The 17,004-nt window shown below is 39.9% G+C and overlaps 1 protein-coding gene across 2 annotated transcripts in view; it reads left to right on the forward strand.

Moving 5' to 3' along the window:
- LOC126203349 (peregrin) overlaps positions 1-17,004 on the forward strand; it is a 266,717-nt gene that overhangs the window by 127,616 nt on the left and 122,097 nt on the right. For both annotated transcript variants that reach the window (XM_049937638.1, XM_049937639.1), the window contains exon 14: positions 13,927-14,187. In XM_049937638.1, coding sequence (XP_049793595.1) covers positions 13,927-14,187 — 261 coding nt within the window. The remainder of the gene's footprint in view (positions 1-13,926; positions 14,188-17,004) is intronic.

Below are 17,004 nucleotides of genomic sequence, written 5' to 3' on the forward strand. Positions count from 1 at the left end.
CCATGAATTGCTAAATATCTCAGAGCTTTTTACATTGGGCTTCAGCCAGCTCTCAGTCCCAAAAATAATTTGTATGCAAGAAATTTCCTGGTGGGCAATAAATTCATGAACTTTGTTCTCCGTTGATTATCAAAATGTAGACAATCAATAATGATGTAAGTTTAGAATAGGTATAATATTAACTTTTTAGTGATTAACTTTGTATCAATAAAACAGTTAGTAATTTTCCATAGTCATATTGTGTTAAAAATAAGATTTTCCCAAGGAAACAACAAAAGGGAGGGGGGGTGGGGGTGTTTATCTTATATTCAGAGCCATCTTGTACTCTGCTAAATATTGTATGTAAGATTACATTTCATCCGTGTAAATACAAATACTTACATAAACATTTCATCCATGTAAATACAAATACTTACTTAAAGGAAACCAACATATTATCAATGAGTATTTTTGAGATATTTGTTTTCTGTCAGTTCTTGAATAAGTCTGCACTTTTAGATCATTATTATATGAACAATAAACATGGTTGCTAATGTTAGTTTTTCAACAAGAGCATAGCCATTGCATATGTTGTAAGCATATATATTAAATGCGACACTGGCTTCTTGCTGTGCAGACAGCTTTATCCTACTCAGGAGACTAAGGGATCTCACCACATGTTGTGATGAGGCAGAGGTGGGAACGTTTCTAGTCACTTGCAGTGTGCTTGCTGCCTGCTACATGTCTGTGCCGCTGCCAATTGTGTGAGCAAGGAAATAGTCTATCTGTTCCAGTTGCTGGCTGCAGAAACAAAAAGCAATACAAAAATGGCATAGAATTCGGTTGTTATGGGGAATTGGAGTGAACAGTACAAATCAGTTATACCTGGGTCGTTACTGGAACTACTAAGTAATAAAATAGAAATGTTGTTTGTTCCTTTTGTCTCCCATTCAGATTTCAAAAGAAGTCTGCAGTACTAGATATCATTTAAAAATTACTCACTGTGACACAGTGATGAGAATTTTGTAGTTTCCTAATCTTACAAAAGAGCAGAGTGCCTTGGTGGTAGTAGGTGCTGTAGTGTAATGACCAATAAATGGAACTCTTGTGGACAGGGCGCAAATATATATTACTCTCCCACTTGACTGTTCTGGGAAATGTTCTGCTATCATGTCAATAATGAAGATGACTATTTGAGGGATGTAAGTTGTATGGAATAAGCAGCATCATAAACTACTGTTCACAACTAATTTTGTATATCTTGCTTCAGTTGGTATTTGTTAGTTTAGCAAATGATGGAGTTTTTCTATCACACCCTGTACATGTGAATCACAGACCATGGTTGGGAGTAGAGATGTAACTATGTTCATCCTCCCCTCTCCCTCCTATGATCCTCTCTGTGGAGAAGGAAAAGACCAAAGTTGGTCTGACTTTGTTCTGCTAAAGAAAAAAAAAACATGAAAGAAGAACAGACTTTAGAAGCTAAAATCGAAAGAACAGAATTACTGTCCATGACCACGAGCTTCATGTCATATCATAAAAATCATGGTTAATACAACATGCTCATACAGGATATGATAAATCTGTCTATTGTCGAACTGAGGTGTTCTCTTTACAATGGAAACTGCAAGTTGACTTTTATGAGTGTCAGTTCATTTTATTTCCACTGTGCATTACAGAGTTTTAAAACTTCATCATCAGACGGATTTATGTGAATTATTACAACATGTATATGATTTGGGGTAACATCACATACATGGCACAGGAATTCACATAAATTCACTTGATGATGGGAATTTAAAACCCCAGGAAACTTGCTCTTTCAATCAATATCAATAACACTCACAGTAAAGCGTAACAGTAACTGTTCACTTCTAAATGTCCTCTTTTTGTTTTATGTATTTGTGTTTTCATTTTCATTGCCCTTATCTAAAAATAGGTCCTAATTATTGTATATCCTCATGACGATTCCTTACACAAGATGTGCCAATATGGAAATTTTCTAATTATCAGCACAGTTAAGTCACACAGCTAGTTGGGATAGCAGACAGATGAATTATTCCGTAATGAGCAAGTGGGAGCTGAGGATTCTTAACATAAAACTCCCAGCAAATAACCTGTTAAAGCTATTAACTTTGTCAGTAGAACTTGCACACACCCTGTATTTTCTATTTGTACAGTTTATGCTGATTCAGGTATAGGAAGGAGCACACTTCACCATCAATTCAGAAAAACAATTTTTTTTTTTTCTTTTGGGAAATATTATATTTATGCTTTGCTTGTTGCACCCATTTTCTGCAAAGTGTGTTGCACAGTGGATGACGCTGCCAAATTTTCCAGTCGTTGCATCTTGATATTAGAATTGGTCCAAACTGTTGGAATTTGAACATTTTTAACAACGGCCTTAGACAAGACTGCAGAGCCTTTTTCGGGGAATTGCAGTAATACAGAATAAAAATGATACCTTATCTCCAGTCTTGTAGACGACAACTTCTGAAAGTTTGTTCTCAAAAGCAGGTATGCTCTTTGTCAGCAATGCAATAGACTGAAAGGGAAATGTCTCTCCAAAATGTTATTTTTACTGCTTGCTTGAGTGATAGACAGGCACATTGAAAAAAAGATTTTAGCTATTGGACGACGTCAAGCGTAAGTGCCCATAGATGACAGTGTCCAGTGGTCATGTGTGTGTGTGTGTGTGTGTGTGTGTGTGTGTGTGTGTGTAATCCCATGTGACTTCCACTTTCCACTCAGTGCCTCCTCTTTGTGGTGAACAACAATCTATCCTTTTCATATTGCTGTTACCTCATCCCAGATTTTCCATAGTTTTATTTTTACAGTCTGTAGACAGAATGTTAATTATTGCTGTATTTATTGATTCAGTTGTGATATTATACATACTTATATATTGCTTTTTATACAATTCTGTGAATTCATCATTTACTTAATGGAAAATCCAGGGTCGAATGTAACAGTATTATGAAGAGGGTAGCTGCCACTCATCATATAGCAGAGATGCTGAAAAGCAGATAGGTAAAAAAACAAAAAAAACAAAAAAAAAACACTGTCTGAAAGTGAGAGTTTTTGACCAGCAAGGCTGAAGGCCTCTGTCGGAAATAGACATGTATGTACACACGCACGCGCGCGCGCACACACACGTGACCACAGTTTCTGGGTGCTGAAGCCTGACTGCAGTACCTTCTCTCCATCTGCAAGATGCTCCTGCTAAGCAATCCCACATTCCTCGATTCCATATCGCACATAGAATCTCTTGTCCTCGAGGAACTAGAGCAACACGCTCAATGTCATCTTAAAATAAAACTTTCACGCTGTTCACTTCCTACTCCAGCCTGGACTACCCTTATCCACCACCTTTACAATAATCTCCAAACCTCCCCCACATCCCCTCATAGTTGACAAATCCTGTCTCACAAACCTACTACATTTACACATTTACTCCACCCTCAAATACTCCCTTCCATCACCACACAGAATCCAGAACCCAAACAGATCCGAAACACAGTCATGAATGTTTCATCCAAAAGCCTTAGCCCTGCAGAAGTTTCTGTCCTTTCCAAAGGCCTCACCTTTTGGCTTACTCCCAAATTCAGTCATGCAGGACTTGTTAAAGACCTTCTCTCTTTCTCCCGGTCCCTACAGTGAAAACACTTTTTCACCACCAACCCTACCCATCTGACTCAACCAAACATCTGGCTGACTCAGTTCACTCCTCCATCCAACCGTGATCCACCCCACTACCCCCAGATCACCCCCACTTAACTTTTCAGAATTACTTAACCTCAAACCTTGCCTCACCATCATTCCCCAAATCTCTAAACATGTAAACTAACATTACATCCGCAGAAAGAACCACAGTCCACCACCTAAAAACAGATCCTGACCTTATAGTCCTACACGCTGACAAGACTCCATCACTGTTGTTCTGAAGTGCAAGGATTACCTGGCAGGAGAACTCTGCCAGCTGTCAGATTCATCTACCTGCCACAGTGACCTCACTTCAGAAATCCAGCTGGATCTCCAGTCTCTCCTCAAATCCTCTCCCCGGTGTCCATCTCTCTCGTCGTCCCTACCATTTCCCACACTCTTAACCTCTGCATGCTTTCTAAGGTCCATAAACCCAATCACCCAGGAGGCCCCATTGTGGCTGGTTACAATGCCCCCACTTGGAGAATCTCTGTCCTCACAGACCAACACCTTCAGCATATTATCCTCAGCTTATCCTCCTATACAAAAGATGCCAACCAATTCCTCCAACGACTCTCCACAGTTCCTGTACCTTTACCACATGGTGCTGTGCTCATCACCATTGATGGCACCTCCTTTTACACTTACATCCCTAATGCCCATGGCCTTGCTGCTATTGAACACTACCTTTTCCTTCTCCTGATGGATTCCAAACCCCCCTTCCTAGTTGCCATGACCGACTGTATCCTCACCCACAATTACTTCTCCTTTGAAGCCATTACCTGCAAACAAATCCGGCATATGGCTATGGACACCCACATGGTACCATTCTATGCCAACGTATTCATGAGCCACCTAGAGGACTCCTTCCGAACAGCCAGAATCCTGAACCTCTCATCTGCTTCGGATTCATTGATGATGTCTTTGTGACGTGGATCGAGGGTGAGGGCACACTATCCACATTTCTACAGAACCTCAACATCGTCTCCCCTATTCGCTTCACCTGGTTTTACCCAGCCCCACAAGCTACCTTTCCCGATGTTGACCTCCACCTCAAAATGGCTACATCAATACCTCTGTCCATATCAAGCCATACAGCCTACCCACCCGTGGCCATTGATGAGCGGTCACTCTTTAAACATATCAAGGGTCTCACTGAGGCCTTCACAGACTTTGATTATTCTCCCAACCTTGTACAAAAGAGATCTCCTGTGCTCTCCAGTCAACCACCACCTCCCGAAGTCCCACCATCTGGCCACAGAGGAGCATTCCCATCATGACTCAGTACCACCCAGGACCAGAGCAACTGAATCACATTCCCCGCCAGGATTTCAACCCTCTCATCGGACCCTGAAATGAGGAATGTTTTAGCCACCATCCTTACCACTCCTCCCACAGTGGTATTCATCTACCCACCGAATCTACACAGTATCCTCTTCCATCTCTAAAACAACCCCTGCTCCCAACACCTTGCATTATGACTCATATCCCTGTAATAGACCTTGATGTAAGATCTGTCCCATACATCCTCCCACCACCACCTACTCCATTCTGGTCACGGGCATCACCTATCCCATCAAAGGCAGGGCTACATGTGAAACCAGTCGTGATCTACAAGCTGAGCTGCAACCACTGTGCTGCACTCTACATGGGTATGACAACCAACAGGCTGTCAGTCCGCATGAATGACCACTGACAAACTGGCCAAGAAACAGCTGAACCACCCTGTTGCCAAGCACACCATCCAACAAGATGTTCCTCATTTCAATGAGTGCTTCACAGCCTGTGCCATATGGATCCTTCCCACAAACACCAGCTTCTCTTAGCTGTGCGGGTGGGAACTCTCCCTGCAATATATCCTAAGTTCCTGTAATCCCCTTGGCTGCAACCATCATTAGTCATTGCTCTTACCTATCTAGCCCCTTTCCTGTTCCCATTCCAGCACTACAGAGCCCTCTGTTCCAAAACATACTCTCACTCTTTTTACTTCTCTCCTTTTCTGCTACCCAACACCCATTCCCTCCTCTTCGTCAAACCTCTCAACTGCACCTAGCTGCCCTATCCTCTCTCCACTTCGTCCCTGTACACTCCTACTGGCCCCCACCTCTACCCTGCTATCCTTCCCCATCCCCACTCTAACCTCCTCATTACCGCCCCACGCAGTTGCCTTTCCCATTGTGCACTGCTGCTCAAAGTCTGGCTTCAACAGACAGAGACTGTGGTTGGATGTGTGAGTTGCGTTTGCATGAATGTGTGTGTATGTTGTCTGTTTTAGATGAAGGCCTCGCTGGCCGAAAGCGCACTTTCTGACAGGTCTTTTTGTTGTGCATGTCTGTGACTCAGCATGTCCACTATATGGTGAGTAGCAACTGTCCTTTTCATAATTCATCACCTACATCTACATCTACATATACTCTGCTAGCCACCAAGCGGTGTGTGGCGGAGGGCTCAATTCGCGCCAAAGTCATATTTCACCCCCTCTGTTCCACTCGCGGATCGCACGAGGGAAAAACATCTGTCTGTACGCCTCAGTACGAGCTCTTATTTCTCTTATCTTTGAATGATGATCATTATGTGATTTGAAAGTTGGTGGTAATAATATATGCTCTACATCCTCGGTGAAGATTGTATTTCGGAATTTAGTGAGCAGCCCCTTCTGTTTAACGCGTCGTCTATCTGCAAGTGTGTCCCACTTCAAACTTTCTATGAGATTTGTAACGCTCTCTCGATGGCTATCATTCATCATTTAACATTGATGTTAGGGGGTTGATTATATTGGCTATCAGTATTTGATGAAATTGAAATCAGCATTGGTGATTTGCCAACATCACACATATCTATACAGTAATCTCTTTAAAAAGTCTTTGTTTGAAAGCTAGCAAAGTTCTCCGTCTTGTTTATGTTTGTATTAGTAGCTCAGTACCTCAGCTATTTGATGTGTTGCTACTTTTATTCCATATGTATATTTGACCCATGATGTTCTTACCATATTTACACTGATTTTACTGTCAATCAGAACTAATTATCTGAGCCTGAACTAAAAGAAATCACTTCCGATTGAATCCTCCTGTTGCCACAATCCACTCAGGTAAATATCAAATTTCAGGCATCCACGTTAATAATACATGCCCATCAGAGATCTGTGTCATAAATTGCCCCTAGGTGACTAATGTAGTTGCTGGTATCTCTTCCTGAGTTGTAACAGAAATCCTCTGCAACAGTTGATGAGGGTGTTTAATTATTGTTTCAAACGAAACAAGTCATATTTTGGCTGTACCTATCAGTTTATTTCCTAGATGAACTGAAGCAGTGATTTAGAGTTAATTCTTTCACAGTGGTTCGAATAACATTACTATTAATTGAACTGAGCACGTGTAAACTTCAACAAAATCTTAAGTGAAATGCATTTGCTTACGGACCTTTGTAATCATAAGAGAGATACCCTACTAAAACTCACACATTGCTCCTTTCACTCTTTCAGACAGAATATAAGTTTGCGGTACTGACACATTTCACATTAACCTGTATAACTTCAGATACAACAGATGGTATTTTGATAGATATTTTCTATCACATTGCATGTTTTGTTGAATGGAAATCTTCATACCATAACCACACATCAGGTTGTAGCACCTTAAAATTTTTTGTAGCATTAAAAATATGTTTGCAGTCATTTGACCACGGCCGTCATTCTACTAAGAAAAGTTATACTCAGTTTATGGAAATCTACAAACTGATAACATTGTCAGCAATTTTGTGGGGATAGTTGAGAAATCTTGAAGTTATAAATGGAGTTAGCTTGTTATTTCAAAACGGATAAATTGATTATATATGAATTTATTTGCTCTCAAGAAGAAATTGTCATCCTCGTATTTTATTCCCACCCCCCCCCCCCCTTTTTTAAATCAATCTATGCTTACTTTGTATTTTACCTTTTATTTTAATCACAATCTGAACCTTAGTCAAATAATGGAAACTCCAGGTAGGAATATCAACAATGTAGGAAAAAAATAGATTGTGAAGAAGACATGTCAAGTTGCAGACAGGCACGATTAAAAGACACTCACTTATAGCTTTCGGCCACAGCCTTCGTTAATAAAAAGAAAACACACACATACACACATCTCATGCATACACATCTGCCAACTCCAACATCTCAGGCCAGAGGCATTCTGGCCCATGATGCTGGAGTTGGCTGTCATGTTTGCATGAGGTGTGCTTGCTTGTGTGTGTGTGTGTGTGTGTGTGTGTGTGTGTGTGTGTGTGTTTTCTGACGAAGACTGTGGCCGAAAGTTACAAGTGAGTGTCTGTCTGCAACTTGACTTGTCTTCTTTACAATAAGTAGCAATCTATTCTTTCCTACGTTGTTGGATCTTAATTTACATGCTTTATTTTCCAAAGTATTAAGATGCTGTATATTTGTTTATGAGATGAGTAGCCACTGGTTACGCCATTTGTGGTGCCATATCTTGCAAGTGCAGGTTTTAGTTTCTGTTTCTTGTTCACACCTCTCTTTCTCTTTATTCCAATATTGTTAGCTTTCTTATTGTTTGAATACCATTACAAAGTCAGTGGATAGCATAGGCAGACAGAAAAACTGTTACATTTATGGCAGTAATAATAATTAAAAATCTACAGATGACATTTACCTTTGCTTTCCCGCCCAAGTAGCCATGTATGTTAAAGCACCACTTCTGGGATGGGGAGGTGTGCCAGCCCCAAATTGAATGTTTCCAGCAGATTAGCAATGAGATTTGGTGTCCCAACCAGCTTGTATGTTGTTTTTAGGTTCCCACATCCCACTAGATGAATACCGGGGCAGTACCCAAGTCCCGCCTCAATTATGTAATTCTCAAATATTTAAAACACTTTGTTGACTTTCACATGACTAAGACTACACACAGATGTTTGGGATACACATATTCCATCCTAGGGAGTTAACGGGGGTGACATGGAGGTCACCCCTTAAACTAACTGTGCTAAATCCATTAATAACCATGCTAACTATGCACCAGTGCAGAACAAAGGCACAAGAAAAAGAAGAAGTGACATTTACCTTTTTTCATTAAAGAATTGTCTGGATGAAGAATTGGCTTCTTGTCTGGCAATATATATTGAGCCTTTACAAATGTCTGCTCATGTCTGTGTATGTGCGGATGGATATGTGTGTGTGTGCGAGTGTATACCTGTCCTTTTTTTCCCCCAAGGTAAGTCTTTCCGCTCCCGGGATTGGAATGACTCCTTACCCTCTCCCTTAAAACCCACATCCTTCCATCTTTCCCTCTCCTTCCCTCTTTCCTGATGAAGCAACCGTTGGTTGCGAAAGCTAGAATTTTGTGTGTATGTTTGTGTTTGTTTGTGTGCCTGTCGACCTGCCAGCACTTTCATTTGGTAAGTCACATCATCGTTGTTTTTAGATATATTTTTCCTACGTGGAATGTTTCCCTCTATATATATACAAAGATGATGTGACTTACCAAATGAAAGTGCTGGCAGGTCGACAGGCACACAAACAAACACAAACATACACACAATTCAAGCTTTCGCAACAAACTGTTGCCTCATCAGGAAAGAGGGAAGGAGAGGGAAAGACGAAAGGATGTGGGTTTTAAGGGAGAGGGTAAGGAGTCATTCCAATCCCGGGGGCGGAAAGACTTACCTTAGGGGGAAAAAAGGACGGATATACACTCGCACACACACACACACATATCCATCCACACATATACAGACACAAGCAGACATATTTAAAGACATAGAGTTTGGGCAGAGATGTCAGTCGAGGCGGAAGTGCAGAGGCAAAGATGTTGTTGAATGACAGGTGAGGTATGAGTGGCGGCAACTTGAAATTAGCGGAGATTGAGGCCTGGTGGGTAATGGGAAGAGAGGATATATTGAAGAGCAAGTTCCCATCTCCAGAGTCCGGATGTGTTGGTGGGAAGTATCCAGATAACCCGGACGGTGTAACACTGTGCCAAGATGTGCTGGCCGTGCACCAAGGCTTGTTTAGCCACAGGGTGATCCTCATTACCAACAAACACTGTCTGCCTGTGTCCATTCATGCGAATGGACAGTTTGTTGCTGGTCATTCCCACATAGAAAGCTTCACGGTGTAGGCAGGTCAGTTGGTAAATCATGTGGGTGCTTTCACACGTGGCTCTGCCTTTGATCGTGTACACCTTCCGGGTTACAGGACTGGAGTAGGTGGTGGTGGGAGGGTGCATGGGACAGGTCTTGCACCGGGGGGGGGGGTTTACAAGGGTAGGAGCCAGGGGGCAGGGAAGGTGGTTTGGGGATTTCATAGGATGAATCTCTTATTTCCTGGCAAATGCGTTAAAATTTTTCTCATATACTATTTAAGTGATGTATACAACAAAACTTGCAGCACCTGAAGACGATGGCTGTTTCAGTCGTTGAATTATTGTGCATAAAATGGAAACAACAATTCAGCAGAACATCCAGAAGCAGACGATTAGTGTACCACTATTCCCCCTTACTATACAATTCAGCCATGTTCTGTGGAAACAACTACTGCCTTTATGTCTGTGTCCATTTCACATTATAGTGCAGTACCTTTCTTGTATCAACTGCCACTGGAATTTTTGAGTATTATGTGTGATTCTTCTAGTCTAACAAGGAGAAACTTAAGATGATGGGATCAAGGATTTACTTCAAACTTTGTACGTCATTAACGATAATTAAAACAACATAATGTGCAAGCAGTAAGGTGCACTACTCTGGCAGTTCCAAGAAAATCGCAATAGCAGTTTACATGACTATCATGTAACTGATGTATTTTTGCGAAGGTACCAGGCCTAAGAAGTCATTGTGATTAAGTAGTTAGCTTTAGTTCTTTGCAAGAGGGTTGTGTACAGGGCTACAGTTCAAAACCCACTAACTCTTACTTTTTAATGTATAATTTTTTTCATTGGTCACATTATGTAGTTTATATGGCTTTTGAGAGGTAATATAGTGAAAAAAAAGTGCATTTTCATGAAATTGTAGTGAATTTCGCATGTTATTTGGCTACTTACTATTTGTAATTGAATTTTCAAGGATGAGGACGGGCTTGGAAAGTCCAAGTCAGTCCTCAATAAGTAATGAGTGAATGACATTATTCATTATCAGTAAAGTATTAGATCACAATAAGCCAGACCACAACAGTAATGTACTATTACTTGTCAGATGTGCTCTCGACATCACACGTTGCAAGATAGTACTTGTCAGAAAACATAAATTGACACTTCAAGCAAGTACACTTCAGTTTTTCATTGTATTACCTCTCAGATGTCATATAAATTAAATAATATGGCCAGCGATGCAAGAAAATAGTTAAAAAATGAGTCAAACTGTTGCAAGATACACTCTTGTCTTACAAACATCAAACACTAATCACTTAGCCACCATGAACTCTAACATTTGTCACCTATGCACAGATACATAAGCCACATAATAGACGCATAAAACTTCTCTTGCGATTTTCTTGGAATTGCTGGAGTAGTACACCTTACTATTTGCACATCACGTTGTTTTCATGGCCTACTAAAATAAATCCGTAATCCCAATGCCATGGCCGCATCTTGTAAGGAGTTAACTTTTGAATGAAGGAAATTTTCACTCTGCAATGTAATGAAGTCTGTAATGTACCTTTCTGACAGGTTAACTGTGTACACTGGATAAGGACTCAAGCTCAGATATATATTTTTTTTTTTTTTTTTTTTTTTTTATATAGATTGGCTGTGAACTAACGAAATTGAGCCATCTAGGCACAGACCTCATGGCCTTGTACAAAGCTTTGCTATATCTGTACCTCTCTCTCCAATGGTTTCATTGTCTAAAGAGACACTTTTTCTTGCCTAACTGGACTAATAACTGCACAGGAAGGTATATCCAGAACCTATAAATTGTTCCTGGAAGCTAAGTATTGGAATGGTGTCTCCAAATTGACCACAGTATATTGCCTTCTCTAGCATTGCTGAAATGCTGTAATGCCTCATATCCAGAGATCTTGACGTAGACATCAAAGGGACATTAAAATCTAGCACCCCTTCCTTGTTCATTGAATGAATTTACTATATAGTACAGTGTATACTATTGTGGAATGTTTTGACAAATGGAACTGTGTACCACATAGAGGAAATTCACGTTTCTTGCATTTTGGGGCAACACTCCAGCTGAGCTGCCCAAGCACACTTCATAAACAGATCAAAACCACCGTCTGCTATTGTCCTCTCAAATTGTTTGAAGCCCCTTCGTGCCATTCATGAATACCTTGTTCACAAGGAAATTTCAATTCCCTGAAAAACTGTATTTCTCTTCTTTATGGATTTTCTTCTCTTGCTTTGGTCCTAACAGTAGAATTCACCATACAGCAGAGGCACTGAGCTGTAAAAAACTTCATAAACATAACTGGAGGAACATTGTACATAGTAATGCAGCTTGTGAACTTGAGTTCCACTTCAGAGAACTTTCATTGTATGATCCATCTGAGCTGCACTCAGGGCTTGGACTAGTACAGTTTGATAATCAGGGAGTTAGTCAGTTAAATAGCTAGTGGATCATTTGTACAATAAATGTTAATGACATGGAATGAGTCATTTTACATTCACATCACACACTAGTTTGTAAATACGGCTATAGACTGAGTATTTACAAGTGTTTTTAATATCCATAGCATAACCATCATTCAGAGCTCCTTTATTTGCTCATTTACAAGCAACACAATGGTATGAAATGCCAGGTTGTTTGATTGTATTTCAAGATCTGCATATACATTTAGAAGTCACCACATGATATGTGTCACCGAATACATAATGTACCAGTACCATTGGCCGTCACCTCCCCCACCCCCTTGCTCCTGCTGTCAATGTCCTTTATTTATTGAAGGTGCACAGTGAAAATGATCGACTGTTTTCTTAGATGTAATCTCAAATGTCTTTAACTTTATTATCATTGTGGGACGTGTATCTAGGAGGGGTGATAATGGGAGATGTATCTAAGGGGGAAATTGTCTTGACTTATCTCAGAATAACCTTAATTCCCCACTTATTGAGTATTTCTGTGACATTCTTGTTCAACTATACAAATGCATGATGGGCCATGCAGCTCTTCTATCTCTTCCGTGTATCATACTTGATAAGTATTCCAGACTAGCAAAGTAGTTAAGAATCTATTGGACATACATTTTTGCAAGGTTTTTTTTTGCAAGCATTATATTTCTGCAGGCTGCTTCTAGTGAATTTCAGTATAGTACCTTCTTTCCCCACAACTAAATTTATGTGGTGGTTCTGTCTTAAATCAATCCACATGGACACCTTTAAGTATTTGGTAGCGGTGACTGATTCTAGTAGGTGATTCTCAGAAGGTCTTTTCAGATTTTGCATGTGTTACATGTGGGCTGTTACTGTGGCCACTATTTAGAAACGGACTGGGTTATATCTTAATTTATAGTGAAGTGCTTAATCCACTGACTCTAATGGCTAGTAAGCCTGCAAAGTGCAGTTCTCAAGAAACACAGTTAACTGACTGCGTAATATTCCTGCAAATTCTAGGTAATGTTAACACTGTAAATCATTGTCCATCTCTTTTCATTACAGAGTCCTTTTAATGAACTATCCATCATATTTTTTAAATACAAAAAATACTTTGAAGAAATCAACCAAAGTCATATTCCTTTAGTGTGCGTCTTACTGTTTATTGCTTTCATTTGTATCACTAATTGGCTTTTTGCATACACATTACAGAATGGTGTATTTAATTTTGCTGGTGACTGTTGAAAGACACTGTAGGGCATATTCATTTTTAAAATTAATCACACTTAATAAATATTCACGTGGTATTTCCTCCCATAGGCAACTTTCCAGAATGTGTGTCAGTATGACAGAAAATTTTGTCTGTAATAAGAAAAAAGCTACTTTTAAGTAATTTTTTGTAGTTTTCGCATTTAAAACACGTAGAATTATTTTATTGTAATTGTTTTGTAGCTTGTAGGTTTAAAAAGCAATGGAATGATAATCTCAGAGGTATCTGATGTAGCTGTGTGTCTTTGTTGTGCCTTTTTGTGAAGCACCACAATATTAAGGTTAACAATACTTCTATTTTAACAGTGTCTGTCAACTGCTAAATTTTCATTGGAACTATTTATAACAATGCATGCTTTTGCTGGAAGACCTACATGGTGTGTAGAGTTAAAACGTGTCTTGTATCATCTTTCTCTGTGAAACTTTGTAGATTTATTGTTATGTGTAGAAGGAGAAGATGGTTTTGAATCAGACTCGGAACACGAGGACACGACGGAGGAGGAAGTGGAAGATGTTGCAAAAAAAAATAAGGAAACAAATCCTTTGCAAGTGCGACCGCAGCCCATACAGCAGACGCGACCTTCGACTCGCCGCTCTATATCACAGCAGAGTGGAAGTCATCAGGCTGCAGAGCAAGCACCTGCACCAGCACCTGCTGCAAGACCATCTGCTTCCACTGCCTCCACCCCTGCAGCGTCTACAACACCAGGTACTCAGTATGCACTTGCAAAAGCAGAGGTACTTCAGTTGTTTGCTTCCATTTAATTCCATAGTCATGTACATAAATGCATTTGAGACAGAAAATTTGCATAAACTCAATGAAACAAGGAAAGTTGGAACATTGGAGAGTGCCCAGATATTGGACATAGTTACTTGTGCTCCTTGAGATAAACAAGCTTATCTGAAATTTCTATAAAGGGCTATCTTTTATCTAACCTTCTACTCAAACATCTCTGGAAGTGACTCCAACTACCACTATATTAGTGATCATTGTGGTGTTGTGTCGCGTCCTTTCATCTTGTATACTGTCATGTCAGACAGTACAGACTTGAGGACAGGTTGTCAGTGTCAGAGAAATTGGCGCAGTTGCAACAAGAGTTACAGATATGGTAAAGATTTCTAGAACTGCTACATCTATTGTGATGAGAACAACTCGTTTTATAATAAAACTGAGTATGAAAAATCAGTTATGGAGAAAAATCATGATCATTGACAATGACTAGAAGGAATTAAAGTTGATTATTACATCTAGTAAGGTGATCATCGTCACAGAAAGTGACTGATGAGCTTAATATGCATTTAGAGAACAGCTTAATCAAAACAATATGACAGAAGCCGCACTACTGCAACCATAGTGCAGGAGCTGTTACTACAAAACTTTTTGTAATACAGGTGAATTCGAGGAGGGGGGACCCAAAAGCTATGTTACTGATAAATGGAAACACATAGGGGGATGCAAATGTACTTTTACAGTGCCTGTAAATCCAGGATGTGTTACACATGGAGAACATAAGCTCAACCAAACCTACTTATTAATGTCGAGCAAGTAGGAGTTCTGTAGTAACTTGTACAGCCGTACCATAGTTTTCAGTCTGTGTTCGAGCCACACTGAAACAAAATGATGAAGTATATACAACCATTCAAGGTGACTGTGTTCATTTGATCGACACGTGTTGTTCTTCATAGGACCTTACATCTTCAAAGACAGTAATATCTCTAATCTCATAGCTGTAATTGACAAAGACTGATTAGACTAGCATGTTGATGAAATAGCATTACAATTGCAGGATTTGAACATTATGTGACTACAGTAATTGATATTGTAAAAACAGTGAATGGCTCATAACACTCATGTGTGCTTCTCAAGACATTCTCTCTGTGAGGGATGGTGTATATAATCTTCAGTCAGCACTTTTAAACATTGATCTCTAAGATGATCGTAGCTATTTTGGCTGTGCAAGGAGACTCTTATGCTAAACTAGATAGGTGTTTTGTTTAACCTGTATTTTATTTGTTGCAGCAAATGTAAATGGATTTCACTCGTGTATGAAGTGAATGACAATTGCAGTTGTGTATAACTTATTTACATTCAATGATAAAAGTGTCAGAAACACTTGTCTGAATTACCAAAAGATATGTGACTTCACATGAGTTAAAATTATTCTTGTATGTGACTTCAGCAGGAAGTGAAATGCTTCTGTATGAGATTATATTCTGCATGCCTGAAGAATTTACAGTGCGTGCAAATGACTGAATTCACAAAGTTAACCCACAATTTAATTCAAGTCTTATGTTTGGTTATGTGAATTGTTACAAAGAAATAGTATGGACATACATTGTGTTGTTCAGAAATGAAACTGTAGTACTGGATCATCAAAAGTATTCAGATGTTTCTTAGAAGACATCCAGGTTATTGAAGAGTGCTGAGTACAGTGCTGTATGTGCATTGAAGTCTACCAAAAATATTACTATTTATGTGGGACTTAGCAGAAAACACAAGGGTTTCTTAGATAGTTATGCTGAGATTTCATTAGAGGCTCTTAATGGTGAAGAAAGTTGGTAAAACCTATTGTGAGCATAATGGTGGATAACATTGTGAAAAGTGAAGTACTTGTTAAGGCCTGAAAATCTTCATCTTAAAAATTTGCCAACTACCGTAGTAGGAACAACTTAAGCTTGAGAGACACACAGACAAAGAAGTAAAGAAACATTGGACTTGCACATTTTTTAAACTACAAAAGATAATTTTGACAGCAGTAAGGAAGAAGTAAGGACAGGGGAAAAGAAAGAGTAAGATCTGCAGATGCAAGAGGGCAAAGATAAGTTTCTCCAGGCATTCTATTATGGTAAACACAGGGTGGTAAGGAAGTCGTCAGAATAACAATGAAACAATAGAACTGAATGCAAATAAACGGTACATAATCAAAACGCAGTTCAACAGTGGTTGAGCTAGTGAACCAGTGTGAAGCTACTTACAAACAAATACACACATCAAATAAAGTTTTGCATCACCTCGGTTCCGAGAGTTCCAGAACCTGTACAGAAAATTGCAATAGAGATCAACATAAACATCATTTCCGCCCTTTTTATTGCTCATGAAAACCACACATTGCATGTTGTACCACCATACTGCACAATTGGGGCACGTATTGTCGTCCATGAAGACAAATGCCTCGCCAATATACTGCCGAGATGGTTGCACTGTCAGTCGGAGGGCGGCATTCACGTATTGTACAGCCGTTACAGCACCTTCCATGACCACCAATGGTGTATGTCAGCCACACAAAATGCCACCCCAAAACGGCAGGGAACCTCCACCTTGCTGCACACACTGGACAGTGTGTCTGAAGTGAACACGTCTCCAATGATTGTCTGGTTGAAGGCATATACGACACTCATTCGTGAAAAGAATGTGATGCCAGTCGAGAGTGGTCCATTCGGCATGTTGTTGAGCCCATCTGTACCGTGCTGCATGGTGTCATGGTTGCAAAGATAGACATTGCCATGGACGTCGGGAGTGAAGTTG

The sequence above is a fragment of the Schistocerca nitens genome, chromosome 9 (assembly GCF_023898315.1).
Source record: "Schistocerca nitens isolate TAMUIC-IGC-003100 chromosome 9, iqSchNite1.1, whole genome shotgun sequence".
Classification (NCBI taxonomy): domain Eukaryota; kingdom Metazoa; phylum Arthropoda; class Insecta; order Orthoptera; family Acrididae; genus Schistocerca; species Schistocerca nitens.